We start from the raw sequence: 22,028 nt of genomic DNA, 5'->3' as shown, positions 1-22,028 counted from the left end.
CGGACGCCATGTTGTGTTTGGAGAGCCCCTGTGTGCCCAAACATTGGAGCTCCCCCACAAGTGACCCCATTTTGGAAACTAGACCACCCAAGGCACCTATCTAGATGCATAGTGAGCACTTGGAACCCCCAGGTGCTTCACAAATTGATTCGTAAAAATGAAAAAGTATTGTTTTTTTTCACTTTTTCGAATCAATTTGTGAAGCACCTAGGGGTTCCAAGTGCTCACTATGCATCTAGATAGGTGCCTTTTGGGGTCTAGTTTCCAAAATGGGGTCACTTGTGGGGGAGCTCCAATGTTTGGGCACACAGGGACTCTCCAAATGCAACATGGTATCCGCTAACAAACTGAATGGAAAATCGGCTCAAATTGTCAGCGGACACCATGTTGCGTTTGGAGAGCCCCTGTGTGCCCAAACATTGGAGCTCACCCACAAATGACCCCATTTTGGAAACTAGACCCCCCAAGGCACCTATCTAGATGCATAGTGAGCACTTGGAACCCCCAGGTGCTTCACAAATTGATTCGTAAAAATGAAAAAGTGAAAAAAAAAACCAAACACTTTCATTTTTATGAATCAATTTGACTCTATATAATATACGAGTTTCACTTTTTGCATTGAAGAACTGAAATAAATTAACTTATTGATGATATTCTAATTTAGTGAGATGCACCTGTATATCTATCTATGACATATATATATATATATATATATATATATATATATATATATATATATATATATATATATAGACACACACACTCCTCAACACTGAAATTCCAACATCAAACAGGAAAATCCCAGGGTTGATAGACATGTTAATGATTTGAAGATACGGTTTCCATTTTTTCAGTATTAAGTATGAGCGCTATACACAGAAATCCCCACCCTTAGCATCTCAATGTGTGTATCAATGAGTATATTAATGATTATCTGATTAATGTTCTGCCATCAAGATCCACTGCTCCAAGATGTGCTCAATGAGAGACAAGTCCAGAAATGCATCAGGCCATGGTAGCACGTTTAGGCCACATAGGCTGCTCTCAGTAGTAGGAGCCATATGCGGCCTGATTTTGTCATGTTGAAAACATACCCCTGAGACACATTGGAGAAGTGGTAGTTCTACTGATTCCACGACTGATCCATTATGTACTGCAAGTGACATTAAAAGTCACATACCAAGCCTAAGACATAAAAACAGTGTACCTAAATGTGGTTCCATCACGTGCAGCATCTCCAGACTCCCACCGAGCACGTCATTGGTTGGCAATTGCAAAAAGAGCCCCCAGCAATGGATATTGATCTTGATGATTTGTGCACCTATGTGCAATCAGTGTGGCAGAACATTCCCCAGACAACCATTAACAACCTCACTGATAGCAGCCAAGGTGTATGTGGGTATTTCTGTGTTGCAATTTCAATGTTGAGGAGTGTATTCATCAATATTTTTTTTCACTACAAGTTTTGCTAAAATGAGCTACCATTTCATGTAGAACCTAAAGGGCAGATTTCTTTATACTGATCTGGACCCACAGAAGCATTTTGGTACACGATAAACGGCCATCCTCTACACGCCTCCTGTGAGCTTCCATGCAGCATGTTTTTTAATGGATACTAAAATAAACCTAAATGAAGGAAAAAGTGTCACTCAAATCCATACAAAATATTTCATTTATCTATATTGCCTGATTTTCAGATAGCGCATACTGTGATAAATTTGGGGAATTTGAACACTGTTAATTTGGCTATGTTCACAAGTTGAGTATTTGGTCAGTATTTTACATCAGTATTTGTAAGCCAAAACCAGGAGTGGGTGATAAATACAGAAGTGGTGACGTGTTTCTATTATACTTTTCCTCTGATAGTTCCAGTCCTGATTTGGGCTTACAAATACTGATGTCTATAGCAGGAAACTTGTGCGAAGGGAAGGCGGAGTGACTCACCGGCGCCTGCGCACAAGTTTCCTAATCCACAAGGCTACACAGACAGCAGGAAGAAGAGCGCCTTCCGTACAGGGTAAACTGCGCAGGCGCGGGATCACAGGGCCCTTTGACGTGCAGGGGAGGGGGGAATATGGAAATGAAGCTAACGGGCGGGGACTTTTTCGCTCCCCCCCCGGACTGGAAGCTTGCCAAAACTTATTTAATAAAAAGCTATTACAAATCAAGTGGACCTCTAATATGGGCCATACAGGTAAGTATAGATTAACATTTCTATCACCTGTATGCCCATATTAGAGGTCTGATAGGTCCCAGGGGGTGACAGATTCCCTTTAAAGACATTTTCACTGAAAGAAGGATCATCATTCAGAACTCATAATGAAACGCTTCCAAATAAATCCCTTCTAGGATTCATGCAGCACTATCACTGCAGGTAGTAATAGTACATAGACAGTCAATGTGAGCATTAGTTTTGGCAGCACGGTGGCTCAGTGGTTAGCACTACAGCCTTGATGTGCTGGATTCTGGGTTCAAATCCCACAAAGGACAACATCTGCCAGGCGTTTGTATGTTCTCCCCGTGTTGGTGTGGGTTTCCTCCGTTTTCTCCCACACTCCAAAGACATACTGATAGGGAATGTAGATTGTGAGACCCAATGAGGACAGTGCCGATAATGTCTGTAAAGAACTGTGGAATTAATGGTGCTATATATGAGTAAAATCAAATAAGTAAACACGTAGTCATTTTAACATAATAAGGATGATTACTGAAGGAGGGACAGATTTGCTGTGAACCTGATCTAAGGTAGTTTTGTGTAAAGTGATGTTCTGTCATATGATTTTCTTAAGACATATCTGTTACAGACGGGCACAACTGCTTTCATACATTTCCAGCAATGTAAGTTATGAAGATGCTACACTACTATTAAAGGGGATGTAAGACTCTTTTATTGGGTACTTCCATGTACAATCAGATGCTGGTTGTGGTCTAACATCACATATAGCAGTTTACATTCCTAATGTAGAGATACAATGAAAAGGTGCTTTTCACATTAGCTACCAGATGAAGGTGTGAAATTCTGGTAACATTTTAATACATGATAAAACATATTAAAACTTTACATAGTAATCATGTCAAAGTGTACGTCATTGACACACAACTAATTACATTTGGTCACAGAAAAAAAAAATCAGTGACATAAATAAAATTTTCTATATTCTTTACAAAATCATGTATCTTCAGTCTTTCATTAACTGGTACATGTAAGGCACGTTAGAATGTATATTTATATAAAATAAATTTCAGAATATTAAAAAAAAAAAAAAAAACAACAACTCAGCCCAGTTTGTGCTTCTTAATGGCAGCATTGAGAACTCCATTAAAAGCGGTGTAGCATACACGGCATTGCATGACACCTCATGGCACTTTGTGGAGAATGGGTCACTTCACTTGTCCAGTTCTTGCAACAGAAAATATGGGGGAAGCATAGGATTAACGTTTTCCTAATGTGTTGAAATGATTGCTTGGCATATGTATTGCTTTACTATAAAATGACATTACAAATTTAGTAGGTTTGCATAATGAATTTAAAAATGGCAATGCTTTCATCAGCATTGTGCTATTACATCGGCTATAAAAAATTGTCCCTTCCCACCTAGAACACAGGTTTCATTTGAGGCATAATTTACAGTAAAAACATTTCTCCTTTTCATCTTTTTATGCTGTGCAAGACAAGTATGTCCAATTAAAAAAAGGCAAAAAGGGCATTTTAAAAAATATAACACTCTGTTCCTTAGGAAGAAAAAAAAGACTTCATTTCCATGCTTCTTTCTCTCCCGCCAACACAATCAAAGGTCAGTGACTTTATTCTCTAATGCGGCTGCTATTTGCTGTAACCGGATTGCTAACTGCATGCGCTGTGCACTGGGATCCTCATCTAGGGCGTTTATTATCTGCAACACAGAAAGCAATGGTTACAGAGAGTCCATTAACCTTCCCAGCCAAGAGTTAGCCATAATTATATGGTATATAGCCTGGGTTGTAAGAGTGTCATATATAGTATGCACATAATTACTATGAATCACATTTACACCACAGCGGAACCACGTCCATATTATTGCAGTATGACAGACGTGGCTTACAGTAAGGTGTGTAAAGCTAGTATGTGCTTTTTTATAACGACAGGTGAAATAATCTACACACCCCTCCTCCCATCCCAAAAAAATGTTGTACCCATCAGGTTAACACAAGTATCTTGAAACAGACAATTGTTGCACAGAACTGGAGGGGCTATTAACTGGGAGATTTGCTTTTGATGTAGGCAATAATGTCATAATATATAATGTGATTTGGTTCATCAGAAATATAATGCATTTATAGATTTTTAAAGTCTTTAGCATCTGCCATTGAAATAATCGGCACCAAATCCCTAAATGTGCAATCAATAAACATTTCTGAGAGATTAAACACCAGAAACCTTTATCTGTGTAGTGAAACAATCTATATAAGTCGATACGAAGCCCTATAGGCACTCGGCACTTACCTCATCATAATATTTCTTTGTATACTGATAGAGCTGGTGTAGAGCTACTAGAGTGTTCAATGATTCTGTATGTTCCTGGGGAAAATAAACCAAAATATTAACCCAAATGACAATAAACAGAGATAAATACATTTACACAAATAGCTAAATACAGCAGCACCAGCTGCAACACCCAAACTCTTCAGTAATACATGGGTTACTAAATGAGATGCCCCCCATCAGTGATATAATACTTGTGGACCATATCCATTAAAACCAGCACAACGGATTCCAGCTTTATTATAAAAATCCCACAACATTAAGGGCATTGAGTTCTGGAATATTCTGTGGGTTCAATGGCGTTTGCTGCAGTTTTACATGCACAGTTTATGTAAGTTTAAGGTCCAATATGCTGTAATGCAGGCGATGGTGTTTAACTCGAGGAATAATCTCATCCCTGTTGTTTGGTGACCCAGTACAGAGACGTATAGTGTCACGATTAATGTGTTGGCACCATTTCAATTTCTGTACTAGTACAGGATACAGGAGTGGCTGCAGGACAGGGTAAATGGGCATTACGGAATACAACATTGGCGCTGAAGAGAAATGTGCCGGTGGCTTCCTCCAGTACTGGCAGTTGACAGGCCGAATTTCAGCTCCTGGATTTTTCCTTTTGATAAAGAAATTTATTTTCCTGGCTGGACAATTTTTTTTTTGAGAAACAATCCACCTAAAATACTTCTGCTACCATGATTCCCATAATTCCATTCAGTACATAATACAATGGATGTAAGTGAACTGCTAAAATGCATTACAAATTACACATACCCTTGAAATTTCCGCTAAGTGTGTATTCATGTCCTGGTCACTAACTTGTATCATCTGACGGATTCCTTTGTAATAGCTGTCAGAGTTTAGAGAAAGAAAAAAAATTAGCTTTAAGCCATTAAAAACATTGAACATGTAAAATCTCACGGACCTTGCAGAGATCAGAGATCTGTGTTTCTGACTGGAGATCTACTTTAACGTCAGTATAATTTCTTGTCTATTAAATCTTACGGTCACGTTTGGCTGTGCGCCCACCCATGCGCGGGGCTGTCAGGATTACTTGTAAAGTTTTGCATGCCCTTAGATGAAACCTTAATTTTTAGGTTTCCATTAAAGGGTTTTCCAGGATATTTTTTATGTCTCCCTAAGCTTTCCCTCAGCAATACAGGCATACCTGTAACATATATGAAAAATGTTGACCCTGTCTGACATTATACGCGCTGCCAATATGGGCGGTGATATCACTCTGGTGACATTACTTATACGGCCCACAGGGATTTCAGCTGAACTGCACTACTCAGTATGTGTAATATCCAAGCTGAAATTAATCTATGGGCAGTGCTGCAGTTGTAGGATCATGCGTTCATGTCGTCACATTCCTTTCTTGCACTTTTAGCAATGCAGATGAAGTTGGATCACGCATGCACGATCCCCGCAGTCAATTCTGCTCGGTCTCATGTTGGGCTGAGAGGGATTGGTTATGAAAGGGTGAGGATATCAATTCTCACACCCTCTTCTTCTGTACAAAGGACTCCTGACTATCTCTATCTATCAAGAGACTCGTGCAGGGCAGGGCAGGAGAGGAGGGATGTTTCTGCAGGATGGAGTTGTTTATTCAGGGCACTGAGAGGAGGCGATGTGCTGTGGGATTGGGCTATGTAAAGAGTGGCATGAGAGGAGGCGATCTGCTGTGGGATAGGACTGTGCGAAGAAGGGCATGAGAGGACGTGACATGCGGTGGGATTGGGCTGTATACAGAAGGGAATGGGAGGAGTGTTATATTGCAGGAGGAGGTTGCCGAAGCCTGGTGATTTTTCAGGACTGATAAAAGCAGCTCGGTCATGTTCTCAGAAAGAGAGGTAGGTGAGCAGCTAATTGCTGTATAGAAATCAATGGGCTAGAGAGAACCAACTGAGATCTTAGGAGTCAACATCTCGGCCTGGAATGTAACTACTGCACATTCTTGCCAGGCGCTGGTGGTTGATCCCCTGGGAACCAAGCTGTACACTATTGTAAGATAAAATACACATTGCAGGAGAACAACAGCAGATAGAAAAAGCAAGGCAGTTGCAAACTTGCTTATTTTTATGCTGTTTAACTAATTATACAAATTTCATAACATGAGAATATCTCTTTAAAAGGTGTACTTTAAATTTCAAGAATACAATACAAGAACTTACTCTTCCACCATTTTCTTGTATGTTGAAATCTCCTTTGCATAGAGCAACTTGTTGCTGGGGGATTCCTGCAGATATGAGAATCAGAGAATATAAACCACTTCTGTAGGTCTAACACACACATACAAACATCCCATCCTCACAATTTAATGCCATGAATTTGCCATAGCTTCATTTAAAATCTTTTGTCTTGCAAAATTAGAATTACAAATATCGGATACATTTTGTGAAGCCATAGTAATGCTCATTGGCAACCTCTTTCCAAGGTTCTTCTGTAAAACACCTAATTTCACCAGGTTAAATGTAATATTACATAGCGACCATTGATATAAATGACTGCCCATGGAATACAAAAGTGAGTTCAGTACAGCAGCCCCTCATGCAAAGCAGCTCTCAATTCTGGCTCAGAGACAGGGGTCCCTAACAAGGTATATACAAAGGGGGTACAGTTAGGTCCATATATATTTGGACAGAGACAAAATTTTTCTAATTTTGGTTCTAGACATTACCACAATGAATTTTAAACAAAACGATTCAGATGCAGTTGAAGTTCAGACTTTCAGCTTTCATTTGAGGGTATCCACATTAAAATTGGATGAAGGGTTTAGGAGTTTCAGCTCCTTAACATGTGCCACCCTGTTTTTAAAGGGACCAAAAGTAATTGGACAGATTAAATAATTGTAAATAAAATGTTCATTTCTAGTTCTTGGTTGAAAACCCTTTGTTGGCATTGACTGCCTGAAGTCTTGAACTCATGGACATCACCAGACTCTGTGTTTCCTCCTTTTTGATGCTCTGCCAGGCCTTCACTGCGGTGGTTTTCAGTTGCTGTTTGTTTGTGGGCCTTTCTGTCTGAAGTTTAGTCTTTAACAAGTGAAATGCATGCTCAATTGGGTTGAGATCAGGTGACTGACTTGGCCATTCAAGAATATTCCACTTCTTTGCTTTAATAAACTCCTGGGTTGCTTTGGCTTTATGTTTTGGGTCATTGTCCATCTGTAGTATGAAACGACGACCAATCAGTTTGGCTGGATCTGAGCACACAGTATGGCTCTGAATACATCAGAATTCATTCGGCTGCTTCTGTCCTGTGTCACATCATCAATAAACACTAGTGACCCAGTGCCACAGGCAGCCATGCATGCCCAAGCCATCACACTGCCTCCGCCGTGTTTTACAGATAATGTGGTATGCTTTGGATTATGAGCTGTACCACGCCTTCGCCATACTTTTCTCTTTCCATCATTCTGGTAGAGGTTGATCTTGGTTTCATCTGTCCAAAGAATGTTCTTCCAGAAATGTGCTGGCTTTTTTTTTAGCAAAGTCCAGTCTAGCCTTTTTATTCTTGATGCTTATGAGTGGCTTGCACCGCGCAGTTAACCCTCTGTATTTACTTTCAGGCTGTGTGCCCACGATTCGTTTTTCAAGCATTTACGCTGTGGAATTTCAACAGCCTTCCCCCATGGTCTCCAATGCAATTCCGCATTTTCAATGCCCATGCTGCGGATTTTTCTGCAGCGTTCATGCTGCGCTCAAAAATCCGCAGCATGTCCATTAATTTTGCGGAAGCGCTGCGTTTTCGCCGCCATTGACTTGCATTAGAACGCGCCAATTCCGCAAGACTGCATCTGTACTTGTGTAATTGGCGCGTTCTAATGTGCGGATGGTACCCGGGTGTGGATGACAGGAGACTCTCCTCCACAGCCAGGTACCATAAAAAAAAGAATAAAATAAAAAATAAAGATTATATTCACCTTCCGACGGCCCCCTTCTCTTCGCTTGCTGACAGATCGCGCAGGACTGAAGGACCTGCGCTGACGTCACAGTCATGTGACGGCAGGTCTTTTCAGTACCGCGATCTGACAGCAGCCAGCACAGGAGGGCAGCAACTCTCGGGGGCCATCGGAAGGTTTATTTTTTTATTTTTAACCACTCTCTTGGGTCCGTTTGCATGGATTTATATAGTGTGACCTAGTTGTCACAAGCACTTTCCAAGTGATGATAATCGCTTGGAAAGAGCTTGTCAACCCGTATGCGGAAATGCCAGTGAATAACGCTTCACATCCGCTTGTCCCTGGCAGGAAAACGCATGTACAATCCGCATGCGTTTTTTTCTGCCAGGGAGATGGAGAAACGCTCAGGAAAAAATCCTGAGCATTTCTGCATCGTGGGCACATAGCCTTATGCAGTCTTCTCTTTATGGTAGATTTGGATATTGATACGCCTATCTCCTGGAGAGTGTTGTTCACTTGGTTGGCTGTTGTGAAGGGGTTTCTCTTCACCATGGAGATTATTCTGCGATCATCCACCACTGTTGTCTTCCGTGGGCGCCCAGGTCTTTTTGCATTGATGAGTTCACCAGTACTTTCTTTCTCAGGATGTACCAAACTGTAGATTTTGGCACTCCTAATATTGTAGCAATTTCTCAGATGTTTTTTTTCTGTTTTTGCAGCTTAAGGATGGCTTGTTTCACCTGCATGGAGAGCTCCTTTGACCGCATGTTTACTTCACAGCAAAACCTTCCAAATGCAAGCACCACACCACCTCAAATCAACTCCAGGCCTTTTATCTGCTTAATTGAGAATGACATAATGAAGGGATTGCCCACACTTGTCCATGAAATAGCCTTGGAGTCAATTGTCCAATTACTTTTGGTCCCTTTAAAAACATGGTGGCACATGTTAAGGAGCTGAAACTCCTAAACCCTTCATACAATTTTAATGTGGATACCCTCAAATGAAAGCTGAAAGTCTGAACTTCAACTGCATCTGAATTGTTTTGTTTAAAATTCATTGTGGTAATGTCTAGAACCAAAATTAGAAAAATGTAGTCTCTGTCAAAATATATATGGACCTAACTGTATATAAGCAAAACACTTTAAGACAACATGTATACATTATATGAGATAAAATGGGATGCTTATGATTAACAAAGGCTATGAAATGTACATTCTTTTATGTTTTCTGCTGCCAGTTCTATGTCTGGTGATACAAGTGCAGCTTTATAGTTGTATGCATCACTCACTTCTACAATGTCTAGGTTTACTATATATACACACTGAATATCTAAAAAGGAATGTTATACCTTTGGCAAAATCAAATTTAGGAATGAGAATATTGTCTAAGCAGATCTTTTTATATCTGCACTGTCATCTCTGCAGAAACAACAATGCCTAGACGAGCTGTCATCTATAGCGTGCACTGCATGGTCCTGTCACTGACGCCGCGGCTTCCTAACAGAACACGGATTCTACTTGCATACACACCAAACTTGACATGTCTTGGCTGATTTTTATAAACTGGAGAGATGAAGGGATTGGATCCAGATGACAGACATCAATGAGTCGGTTCACTTACTCTGCTTAGTTTGTGCTCCGTTCTGCTGCAAGCATCCATAAAAGTCTGTGCAATGACTGACAAAGAAGCATCGACTACTTGGTGTACATGGACATCAAAGATGAAGTGAGGGTTCTTCAGTATGTTAACCCAAAACCGTAGCGATAAACTGCAAGTAACAATTTCATCATTAACACCTGTCTGGAGTCATTTTTTTGTACATTTTAGAATACATTTTTCAGAGAAACATGGATATATCTCACAAATACATGGAGTGCATGTGCTGCTCCCTGCTGGTCATTTGTGGCATGTCTTCAAACTAAGATCACTGGGCTCAGCAGTCTCATGATCTCGGCGTGAACGATGGACTCAGGGATTGAAGGTCACAGGGTGTGGGATTTAGGTCACTTATTCAGCCATGTCAACAAAGACTGATAAGGGCAACCAAAAGGCAGCAATGGAGTGGTAGTTGATAAGTAAGGCTGATTTTAAGAGTTAGGCTATGTGCCCACGATGCAGAAATGCTCAGGATTTTTTCCTGAGCGTTTCTGCATCTCCCTGGCAGAAAAAACGCATGCGGATTGTACATGCTTTTTCCTGCCAGGGACATGCGGAAATGAAGTGTTCTTCACATGCATTTCCGCATGCGGGTTGACAAGCGCTTTCCAAGCGATTTTAGCATCACTTGGAAAGTGCTCAACAACTTGGTCACACTATATAAATCCATGCAACCGGCATGGATTTATATAGTGTGACCTTAAAGAATGGTATAAAATAAAAAAATAAATCTATACTTACCTTCCAATGGCCCCCGCAGTCTTTCTTCGCTCTGTTCTCCCTTGCCGGGAGCTCGCGGTACACTGCACTGAAGGACCTGCCGTCACATGACTATGACGTCAGCGCAGGTCCTACAATCGATCGTGAGCTGCCGGCAAAGGAGGACGAGTGCAGCGGGGGCCATCAGAAGGTAAATATAATATTTATTTTTTATTTTATTCTTTTTTTCACAGGTTCTATGGTACCCAGGTCCAGAGGAGAATCTCCTGTCCTTCACACCCGGGTACCATCCGCACATAGAAACGCGTGGAATGCGCATCTACATATGCAGTGATGTGTAATACATGTGTTTCAATGCAAGTCAGTGGCGGCAAAAACGCACTTCCGCAAAATAATGGTAGTGCTGCGTTTTTTTTTCCGCAATGATAATCCGCAGCGGAAATTTCCGCAGCATGTGCACAGCACATGCGGATTATCATTGGGGAACATGGCAGGCCTTCTCCATTCACTTTTTAAGCGTTTCTGCAGGTTTTTGCCGCTGAGGAAACGCTTAAAAAAAGCATCGTGGGCACACAGCCTTATACAGAGGAGTACTGGAGTGGCGATAGTAGGTCTGCCTATTTGGGCCTGCTGCAATTGGGACAACTACCACGGGTTGTCAAGGAGTGAGTAAAATAATTAATACTATAACTTGCGCTGGACAGGTAGGCGTGATTTTAAGAGTCAAGTAACATAGCAGGACACTTAATTTCATTTTGGTCCCTAAAATGCAAATTTGTAAGTTGCTTTGTATACTAAAGTTCTCTTACTTCACAGCCAACAAAAATTACTCCTGCATGTTACTGAATCATGCTGGAGAGGTTGCAAAGGCCGCTTCCCTTTCTCTGCCATAGCGTAATGAGCTGCAACTATTGGGCAAAGCTGCACAACAAAGAATTTCTGCTCTGCCCGTTTTGGCACGAACTCTACACATAATAGTGGTAAAACAGAGAACCCTCTGCTTCCTTCTACACTTAGAGCAGAAAGCTCTCCTTATTAATACAACTAAAAGTTGGGACAATGTGTAAAATGTAAAGAAAACAAGAATGTAATAGCCATATTTGATTCACAACAGAACATAGATCACATATCAGATGGTGAAAGTTAGACATTTTCCATTTCATTTGAAAAAAGTAACTCATTTAGAAATTGATGGCAGCAACACGTCTCAAAAAAGATGGGACAGGGTTAACAAAAGGCTGGAAAAATAAGTGGTACTAATGAAAAACAGCTGGGGAGTCAATCTTCAAGTCACTTAACTGTGTATAAAAAGAGCATGTTAGAGAGGCAGAGTCTCTCAGAAGCAAAGATGGTCAGAGGTTCACCAATCTGTGAAAAATTGTCTCAAAATTGTGAAAAAAAATTCAGAAAAAGTTTCCTCAGTGTAAAATTGCAAAGACTTTGAATGTTTTGATGATGATATGTACTGTAGATGGTGGGTTATTCAGAGATTTTGGATAAAGCCATGTACACAAAGAACAGGCAAATATTGGATGCTCTTGATCTATGGGCCATCAGTCGGCACAGCACTAAGCACAGTCATGATTAAGTAGTGCACATAACTGCATGGGCTCAGGAATACTTCCAGAAATCATTGTTTGTGAACACAGTTCACCGTGCAATCCACATATGCAAGTTAACCTGAAATTGCACACTGGGAACTCCAGGCAACATACCAGTTTTACAGTGGAAACTGTAAGCAACACTGTGATTTTTATATGCTGCCATCTGGAGAACATGAATGAAAATTACAAATGCACAGCAATATTTATATAACTAAATAGACCTTCTTAATTAACTGACTGTTAACCTACTAAACCCCGCTGTCAAACTCTGGGGGCACGTCATTCTATGTGCCCATCGGCGCCCCCATAACACGATCATGGGGAGCCGATGGGTAGCTATGTCATCACGGAGCTCCTTTGAAACCCAGTCTGGGCTTCACTGGAGACCTTGATTTTTACCATATACAGTAATACTGTGGTATTGCTGTATATGCTGATACACCATAAGCAATTAGACGATTGCAGATCCTAGTCGCCTACCAGAGCTAACAAATACAGTATAAAAAAAAAGGAAAAAGTTTAAAAAAAATATGAAAAAAACAAAAACACATCAAAAAATTCAAATTACCATACTTTTCCCCCCATTAAAAATAATTAAAAAAAATACGTATTGCCACGTCCAGAACAATCTGATCTATTAAGATACAAAAATAAGGAACCCAATCAGTAAACAAAAAAAAAATTCAAAATGCCAATATGGCGTTTTTTTGTCAAAAAATGCTGTAAAAAGCGATCAAAATGTCATATCCATCTCAAAATCGTGCCAGTAAAAACACTGTCTCGCCCCACAAAGAATAAGCCCTCAAAAAGCTCCATCAATCAAAAAAGAAAAACATTACAAGTCCCAGAAAATGGTGACACAGTCAAATTTTTTTTTTTGCAAACGTTTGGGCTTTTTTTTTTCACAACTTAACTAATAAAAGTTTGGTATTGCCATAATTGCACTGATGAGGAGAAAGACGAATATGGATGCCAGGTCATTTTTACCATACAGCATGTTGTATAATGAATGGTGTCATTCAAAAGTATAACTTGTCCCACAAAAAAGTAGCTCTCATATGTCTATGTGGACAGAAAAATAAATAAAAAAAAGTTGTGGCTCTTGGAAAAGGGGGAAAAGGAAGAAAATACAAAAATGGAAATTGGCCATGTTGGGAAGGGGTTAAAATGGACTGAGATAAAATGGAAAATTGTTGTGTGGCCAGATGAATCAAAGCTTGAAATTCTTTAAGGAAACTACAGACATCATTCCTGCAGACTCAAGAGAAGAAGGACCATCCAGCTTGTTCTCAGCGCACATTTTAAAGCCCAGCATCTCTGATGGTATGGGGTTGTATTCTTGCCTATGGCATGGTAGGCTTAGACATCTTGAAAGGCACTAATAATGCTGAGCATTATATAGAGGTTTTAGAACCATATATGTTCTCATCCAGACAAAGTCTAAGGAAAGGCTTTGCATATTTCAGCAAAACAATGTTAAACCACATACTGCATCCATCACAACAGCATGACTTCACAGAAGAAGAGTTCAGGTGATAGATCTTGACTGCAGCAGAACAGTTTTTCACCAATAAAAACATTCAGCGTTTTAGGAAATTAAAAATCCAGCAAGTCCAGCAGCACTATTGAGCAGCTAGAATCCTACATCAGACAAAAATGGGACAACAATCTTCTCCCCAAACTCCAGCAACTGGTCTCCTCATTTCCCAGACGTTTACAGATTGTTGTAAAAAGAAGAGAAGACCCTACACAATGGTAGACATGGTCCTGTCCCAACTTTTTTGAGATGGGTTGCTGCCAATTTCTAAAGGAGTTCGATTTTTCAAATGAAATGGAAAAAGGTCTAACTTTCACCTTCTGATACGTGATGTATGTACTGTTGTGAATAAAATGTGGCTAGGAGACATTTACAACTCATTCCTATTCAATTTGAAGGTGGCCCACTATGCAAATACTACAGTCATAATCAAGAATATGGCTGCAACATCTGTGAGAGTCATTCAATGTCTACATATTAGTGTAATATGCTACCCAAATAACATCACAACTTCAAATAAATATGACGTTTGGGAATAGTCTGCCTGAGGTTACGATAGCATGGTGGAGAACCAGGGCATCTGTCTCTTTCGAATATTAGAATCAGGTTTTATATAACAGAGGTCATCCTTTTTTGGGGAGCAGATGTAAAGTAGCCTATTTCTAACTTTTAAGGTAAAGGTAATATGATTTATTAACTCAAAGCTACTGAAACAAAACTTTTGATTGTAATTACGAATAATAATGTTTTCCTAGCAATGTCATACCTGTTTGTTTTCCATATGTGAACCGTATCTTCATCTTTGATTTCATATTTCTCTGCTTGCTCGTCCAAAAAGTCAAAAAAATATTTAACAGCTGGAGGTACCACTTGATTGGAATTAAGGACACTGTGAAAGAAGTTATCTACAAATTGCTGGAGCGTACCCTGGTTAAGAAAAAAAAATGATTAGCTACTGATTTACACATACTAACCTGATCTGTTAGAAAACAACTGCACATAAAGAAACTTTACCTTGACAGACAGAAGCCTGGTCAAATAGATTTCAGTTATGGCCTTTGTCTGTTCTTTTGCCTTCATACTTCCCCTTTTGGATTTACCGTCATCAACTTCATCTGCTGGACGTACAAGATGCCATACTTTGTTTTCATCTTCTAGAAGGGCATGTCCTAAGTAGGAGGAAAACAAAGTTTAGCTTTCTTTTTTAAATGACACCTTTTAGAAATACTTTCATAAAAACATTCTCATTTCTTTGCTGTTTGGAAGGGAAAATATGCAAAATGGAAAAGTATATCAGTACACAAGGGAATGATGTTAGCCTCTCACTCTATAACTTTCCTAAGAAGTGTTCTTTAGCCTTAGTAAATTGTAAAAATAATTGAAAAGTTTATTCACATCTTGAATAAAAATCAGCCTTTTGGATAAGATTAAGTGTGGTGTCTGTTCCTATCTGTGGTTTGAGTGGGCTACGGAAATGGAGAAAATATGGAAGTTAATATGGAGTTTTAGATCGGGAGTTACACAGGTTGGCCTAGCAGCCACCTGTTTGCTGAAGATGCAAGAATGGCGAGGAGATGGGCACATGAAAATCACTTAAGGAATTATTTCATTAGTAGACTACTTGTTCACACACAGCTTCTCTGCTTCTCACTCTCTATTTTAGCTGAGCCTTCATGCTAACTTAAAAATTAGTAATTTTTATACTTGTTGGCTATTAGTGTGGACCGGCTGAGCACAACACATTCTTAACTTGTCTGTTCACTTGATACAATTGTCAGATTTTTCAGGTTGTGATGACCCTTTGGGTGACACATCCTATAGGTCTAAGGGGGTGGCAATCAGGCTCCGCACCCTCCCGCAATCCAACCCTTCTGAAAAAACAAATGTAGACTCTAAGCTCCGACAGAAAAATGGGCCACAGCCTATTTACATGCTAAAACACATATGGATTGTTTCTAAGCTTCAGGAAAAAGGGGTCAATGGTCCTTAAACATTATAGAATAGGGTTTCACAAGCTGCGGCCTGGGGACCATAAGTAGCTTGCTATGCCATTCTGTGCAGCCCTCAACCAGATGGACAGAACAATGCTTGTCTAATTGGTTAACTATATGTGAGAAGTCACACACAAATGTAGAAGTATAGTGGAAAGCATCTTAAAACTACTAATAATACGCTGTGTAGGCATCTGTGGAGATCTCATACATCAGTAGAATAGGGTTTCGTGACCCGTTTTGCACTCCAGACATGAGTATAGGTGGCATCCTGTGCTTGTGACTCTCTCCACTGTAGTTTATGAGAATTGTGAAATGTTTGAACATAAGAGCAAAACCCATAACCTATTGTAGAGAGCCGTATATTGTAACTTATTCAAGAAGCAGATTTTACTGCAAAATCGGAGTTAAAAAATTGCTTCAAATATTTTTTTTAATAAGCATCCTGTTGGTTTTACTGGTAAATGTTTAAAATAATGTGAAAAAACACAATACTGTGTGCACTATAGGTGCGTTCCCATTAAAATCAGTGGGAAAAGTATTCAAAGAGTATTTGACACACATTTTGATGTGGATTTAGGAGCAGAATCTATTTCTAAATCCTCGTCCAAGAACTCTGTGAATGTACCATGAGAGTGCTGATTGGTGGAGGTAAGAGTCTTTAGTAGAATTTGCACTTATCAGACATTTATGGTATATACTTTTCACATGCCATAAATGTCATAGAAAGTAATACCTCTTTAATTTTTAAGTGTTGTCCCTGGGTTGGTTCAGTATGACTATGTGGCCCTTGGATCAAAAAACTTTGTGTACCTGTTAGAGGGCCTTCTGGCTTGGTTTGGAGGATTGAGAAATAGGACCTGTAATCGCCTGCATCATTTAAGTACTTTATATGTAGCACGCAAGTTTTTTAGTACTTAGGATCTCAATAAAAGTAAATAAAATCTCGCTAAAATGGGAAATTATTTACCAGTTAAAGTATCAACTGACAAATCACTCTAAATACTGCTGTACTGGCAATAAAGCAAAGGTTTTAGAACGTACTTTCTCCTGGGAAGTCTTGGTGATTTTCTTCATGCTGCTGAGAGATTCCAATTCTCGATAAAATAAGTGTTGCATTATCTCTTACCTGCAAATAGAAGCGCAATGTTTTGAAGTGCTATTAGCTGAGAGGCATTTATCATATGCACAGCAGTAAAATGAAAAGCTCTACAATTTTAATCTTGTTTTTTAAATTAACCTTGCTTCAATAGCAACAAGCATTAAAAGTAAAACTTGCTTACATTGTAATGCATTAGTGTATTAATCCGTTTCGATCTGCCTTCTTTCTGCGATGTTAAATCCAAATCAGACAGTATTTGTGCGGTTGAGCCTGGTCTCCATTCTAAAAAGAGAAGCCGCAGCACACAGATTACAAACATTTCCCTTTGAATACAATAACACACGACAGTATCTTTACTTAAAATATTTGGAAGAAATATACAAAAGGTGTGTATAACAACGGTAATCAGCTTAAAACAAGTTTACTGATCAGCGATTTAACAAAATTGTAAGCTTGTCATTGCACCCAAATAAACAAGCTGGTAATGTACTGTACTGTAATGTAATGTAATGTGCTGGATCCCCTGAATGTTTGCATTCTCGCTATGATGCAAGTATCCAGCATAGCCTGGATACCAGGTAAATGCTTTCCAACCTACTGGTAGCGTATTATAGCAGAGCAGGTGGATCTGAACAAGTTGATATATAACCTTGTGTATAAAGATTCAGTATAGCTTGTAATTTATTGACTGAAAGCTCTACTTGTTCAGGGATTAGGATTTCAGCCAGCGGTCTGATCAGTAACTGGAAGTCTTCCTTACAGTACTTTTTCTTTAAAAAATGCAAAATCAATTATGTATTAAAAAAATAAATAAATACAGGAAGGAAAATGCTTGATGGCAGGGCTCCTTCACCTAAATAACTAGACAAGATGCAGGCATAGAGCATAAATTGTGTTTGTGCATGATAACAATGATGTGTGTGTGTTTTGACCAACAGTTCATTGATCTTGCTTCCTCTAATGAGACAACCAAACCCCAATTGTGTTCTAAAGGAAAGTGGGACACTCACAGGGATCAGACCTTCACAAACAGCAAAACATGTCAGTAGAGGACATCAGAGCTCAGCCTAAAAATGCTAATTGTACAAAACTAATCCTAATCCATGCACTCACCTAATACCAAGCTGTCAGCTTTGGGTCTATGTGAATACGGAAGGTTTTTGTAAACCTGTTCAACTATTTTTTCCTTGACTTGTGTGATTGTATCACAGTTTAATACTTTTACTGGCACGGGTTCCAAACCTTCATCTTGAACAATGACGTTAACAGTCTGGGAAAAAAAGATTATAATGTTAATACACGAATATGTTATTATTGCCATCTTCCTGCTATGATCTAAATTCCAGCACTGTATGTAACAGTTTTATTAGCATCAGTTTCTATGATGTAATTGAATCATACTATATATTTCTAGGAAAAAATATCCACATTTTACAACAAGCCAGCTGGATTGGTGTTTAGGCTCTGTTCACATGGGCATTTATCCTCTCCTTATAAATTAAATTAGGATCTTAAGAAGTTCTGAGTCAAAAAGAAGCAGAGAGATCCCATTAATTTATATAGGTATGTTAGATTTTCATTTCTTATTTATTTTTAGAACTAAAAGAAAAAAAAAGTTATGCATGCGGACTTTATTTTTCACTCTAAAAATCAGACACCAAATGGAAACGTACCCATATTCATCAATGGTGCCCCTCTGCTTCTGAACAATGCATCTGTTCTAAACAAAATAGAGAAACGGGCATGTGAACAGAGCCTAAGGGCTACGATTAGCAAATGCCCAACTGTATCTGCATAGCCGATGATGTATTATAGGCACACAACCAAATTTGCAAATGCACTAATACAAAGACTGTAATTCACCCAACTTTCAAGAGCGAAACTGCAAATAAAGACTTGTTACCAAACTTAACATGTAATGTATCAGAAATTGGTTCAGAGACCTATATTCTTCAGATCATATTTATTTAATTTGGTGTTATGAATAGGTATGAGATATGTGATTGTGGATAGGTAAAAAAAAATCCATAAAGGATAAACCCTTTAAGAGGAATGCTATGATGGTTCAAGGGACATTAAACCACAATTATTGATAAAAGTAAACAGAAAAACTGTGTCCATAGAGGTCAGTTCGGACTACAAACACTCAGTCTTGGAGAAATCTTGCAAAGATCACAAATGGAAATTTCCCACTTTTGCCAACTTAAAGAGAACCTGTCATCAGGATTGTATACCCAAAACTAAGGGCATGATTGTAAAGGTGCTTTAATGCTGGGTAAATCCTTACCTTATCTGTAGACATCTGAGTTGCAATTTTATAAAAATCCATAGATGAGAAGATATGCTAATGAGTTGCAAGTGCAGTGCATGGGCCCTGAACTTACAGTACTCCACCTATGTCCCCGCCTGCTGCCTGCCTCTTGTCACTTATAGACAGGGCATGGAAACAGGAGTCACCTGGCAGTCTAGCATGGGCAGGTGGGATATATAGAGAGGCAGGAGAGCTGGATGTACAGGGCCCACAACTGCACTTGTAACTCACTATCATACAATTTCATCTATGGATTTCTCTAAAACAGCAAAACTGATGTCTAGAAAAAAGGGAAGGATTTACTCAGCATTACAGCAGCTTTATATACATGCTATTACTTTGGGGTATAATATCCTGATGACAGGTTCTCTTTAAAAGCGTCTGATAGCATTCCTGGGCTCCAAGTGTAGACCGCGGGGAGGGTGGTAAACTATTTCTGCAGCCATCACTGGTTCGTGAGAAGGATGTCAATTCATAGAAGAATTCGTTATACATTTTGCACACATTTGTTACAAATAAGAAAAAATTGGATCCAGTGGAATGATAAAAACAGTCGATTTTTCTTACTTTAAGTCATTTTCTACACTTACTTCTTCTTAGTGGTGACAATTTGATGAAAACTTCTACTGAGGAGTAAAATAAAATTTTTCGAGCTTCACTTACTGCCATCTCAAGCCATTCTGGAAGATTAGAGATCTAATTCGTTCCGGAGTTGTTATCCACAATGATTGCTGAGGTCACCAGAACAAACCCACTGTGTGGTCTGTGCAATTGTATCTGTTCATTTACAAAAGAGGCCACTTACCAACTGTGAGTATTCCACATCATCCCCCAGTAATCCAGTATCATTCAGGGTGTATTTGGCTTTAATTTGCACAGCATCCACAGGGCCCTTCTCCACTTGGTGTTTGATTGCCTTGAAGAGTTTGTAGAGATGCTCACCAGCTGTGTCCTGCATGTGAAATAAAAGAAAAACATGTCCGCTAAATGGATCAAGGAATAGCTTTTAATGATGTTGTGAACATCTGAAATCCCCATTCCCAGTGGAAACTATTCTTTGTACATGCATGAGCGGCGGCTGCTTTATGACAGCAGAAGAGGAAGCCAAATCTTTAATACGGTCTCTAAATTGGCATGGGTAAAGCAATAACGCAGTAAAGAGCAGCATGTCCAGAGGGCCGAGCTATGCAAATACTCCCCAATCTGACCTTCCCGGCTGGCTGCATTGTATTAGGATGGTAGACCATTACCTACCTTTAGGTACTGATACAGACAAATAGACATCCAGTTTGAAAGCATTCTTTCCACAACAGTTTCTGATCTGCAAATAAGGGAAAGAACGTGATAAATCGATTTGTTCTTCATCAGGTGCCTCTATTCCCACAAGTTGCAGACATATTGACAAACTAAGGTATAGTAGAAGCAAAGACTCCCAAGTATAGTGACATGTAGACATAATCTTATTGGAAATTATTAAATGTTACTTAAAGGAATATTACAATCCTCAATATTCTAATTAATGGGTATCCCTTTGGAGTTTCCCCAGCATAACAGCACCCCCAGCTGCTCAAGTAAAGAGGGCTGTACTGCATCTCCTTGCCCAGCAGGTGGCCAAGAGTATCATTCAGAAAAACATCTTTGCATTTCAAGGCTTTCAGCAGCTTCAGCACTGACAGATGGGTAAGGCTCTATTCTGCATCATCGATGACTTGTACATCATAGGCCTGGCATGAGGAGAGTCCTTCCTCACAATACTTATTTATAACCTATCCACGGGATAAGAGAAACATTATTATATTCCAGTGCTGGGGTCACCAGCAAACATGGGAATGAAGGCTCAAAACACCAACTCTTCCTTATTGTGGTTGGAATTAAGGATTAAATAATACAACAAAATTGAACATGAGCACCGCTGCTCCATTCAGTGTCTTTGGAACCGACAATATAGCCCGGTACAAAGCTACACTATCTCTATTAGTCCCACGGTCACAAATGGATCAGCAATAAAAAGAAAGGTCAGACGAGCAGTGCTCAAGTCCTGAAGAAAGAATGGAAAAAACGTCATCATACACCGTCTGTAAATCAGCCCAGAAAGTAAAGGTCGTGGCAGCACGCCAAATAAATGCTGCCCATATATTGCACTGAAGTTCACAGGATGCACTGTTTTGCCTGTAAATCAGCCATTTTCAAACATGTCGCATTATAATTGTAATCAATACAACATTTGGTTTGCAATTATTTTGAATACTGCTTTCTTTACTCTATGAATGGAGCAGTAGCGTTTATGTGCAACCATGGAGTTACTAATTGTGGAAGAATAGGGAATTGTGACCGATTGATAGAGGTCACAGCGGTGGGATCTCCAGCATTCAGACATTGATCACCAATCCTGTAGATCAGGGGTGGGCATTTCATTTTCCTGAGGGGCCACATGAGAGACCGTGACTGTTCTAGAGCAGGGTTCCCCAACTCCAGTCCTCAAGGCCCACCAACAGGTCATGTTTTCAGGATTGCCTCAGTATTGTACAGGTGATAATTAAATCACCTGCACAGGTAATAAATAATTCAATCACCTGGGCAATACTAAGGAAATCCTGAAAACATGACTTATTGATGGGCCTTGAGGACTGGAGTTGGGGAACCCGGTTGTAGAGGACCGAACCAATAGGCTGAAATTAATTCTG

General features: G+C 39.6%; 1 protein-coding gene across 10 annotated transcripts in view; it reads right to left on the bottom strand.

Moving 5' to 3' along the window:
- Positions 1-2,865: 2,865 nt before the first annotated feature.
- The window catches only part of PLXNB2 (plexin B2), a 279,450-nt gene continuing 260,287 nt past the window's right edge, over positions 2,866-22,028 (bottom strand). For all 10 annotated transcript variants that reach the window (XM_073652094.1, XM_073652090.1, XM_073652092.1 and 7 more), the window contains 12 exons: positions 20,599-20,665; positions 20,150-20,296; positions 18,147-18,303; positions 17,215-17,315; positions 16,976-17,060; positions 14,955-15,109; positions 14,707-14,867; positions 10,044-10,191; positions 6,691-6,755; positions 5,291-5,366; positions 4,484-4,558; positions 2,866-3,893 (listed from right to left, as the gene is read on the bottom strand). In XM_073652094.1, coding sequence (XP_073508195.1) covers positions 3,789-3,893; positions 4,484-4,558; positions 5,291-5,366; positions 6,691-6,755; positions 10,044-10,191; positions 14,707-14,867; positions 14,955-15,109; positions 16,976-17,060; positions 17,215-17,315; positions 18,147-18,303; positions 20,150-20,296; positions 20,599-20,665 — 1,342 coding nt within the window. In that variant the 3' untranslated portion in view covers positions 2,866-3,788. The remainder of the gene's footprint in view (positions 3,894-4,483; positions 4,559-5,290; positions 5,367-6,690; positions 6,756-10,043; positions 10,192-14,706; positions 14,868-14,954; positions 15,110-16,975; positions 17,061-17,214; positions 17,316-18,146; positions 18,304-20,149; positions 20,297-20,598; positions 20,666-22,028) is intronic.

Source organism: Phyllobates terribilis, unplaced genomic scaffold, assembly GCF_046119375.1.
Source record: "Phyllobates terribilis strain yellow unplaced genomic scaffold, ASM4611937v1 Scaffold_11__3_contigs__length_659146591, whole genome shotgun sequence".
Classification (NCBI taxonomy): Eukaryota; Metazoa; Chordata; class Amphibia; order Anura; family Dendrobatidae; genus Phyllobates; species Phyllobates terribilis.
Note: the sequence above shows the minus strand (reverse complement) of the source record. Positions and strands in the feature narration are given on the sequence as shown.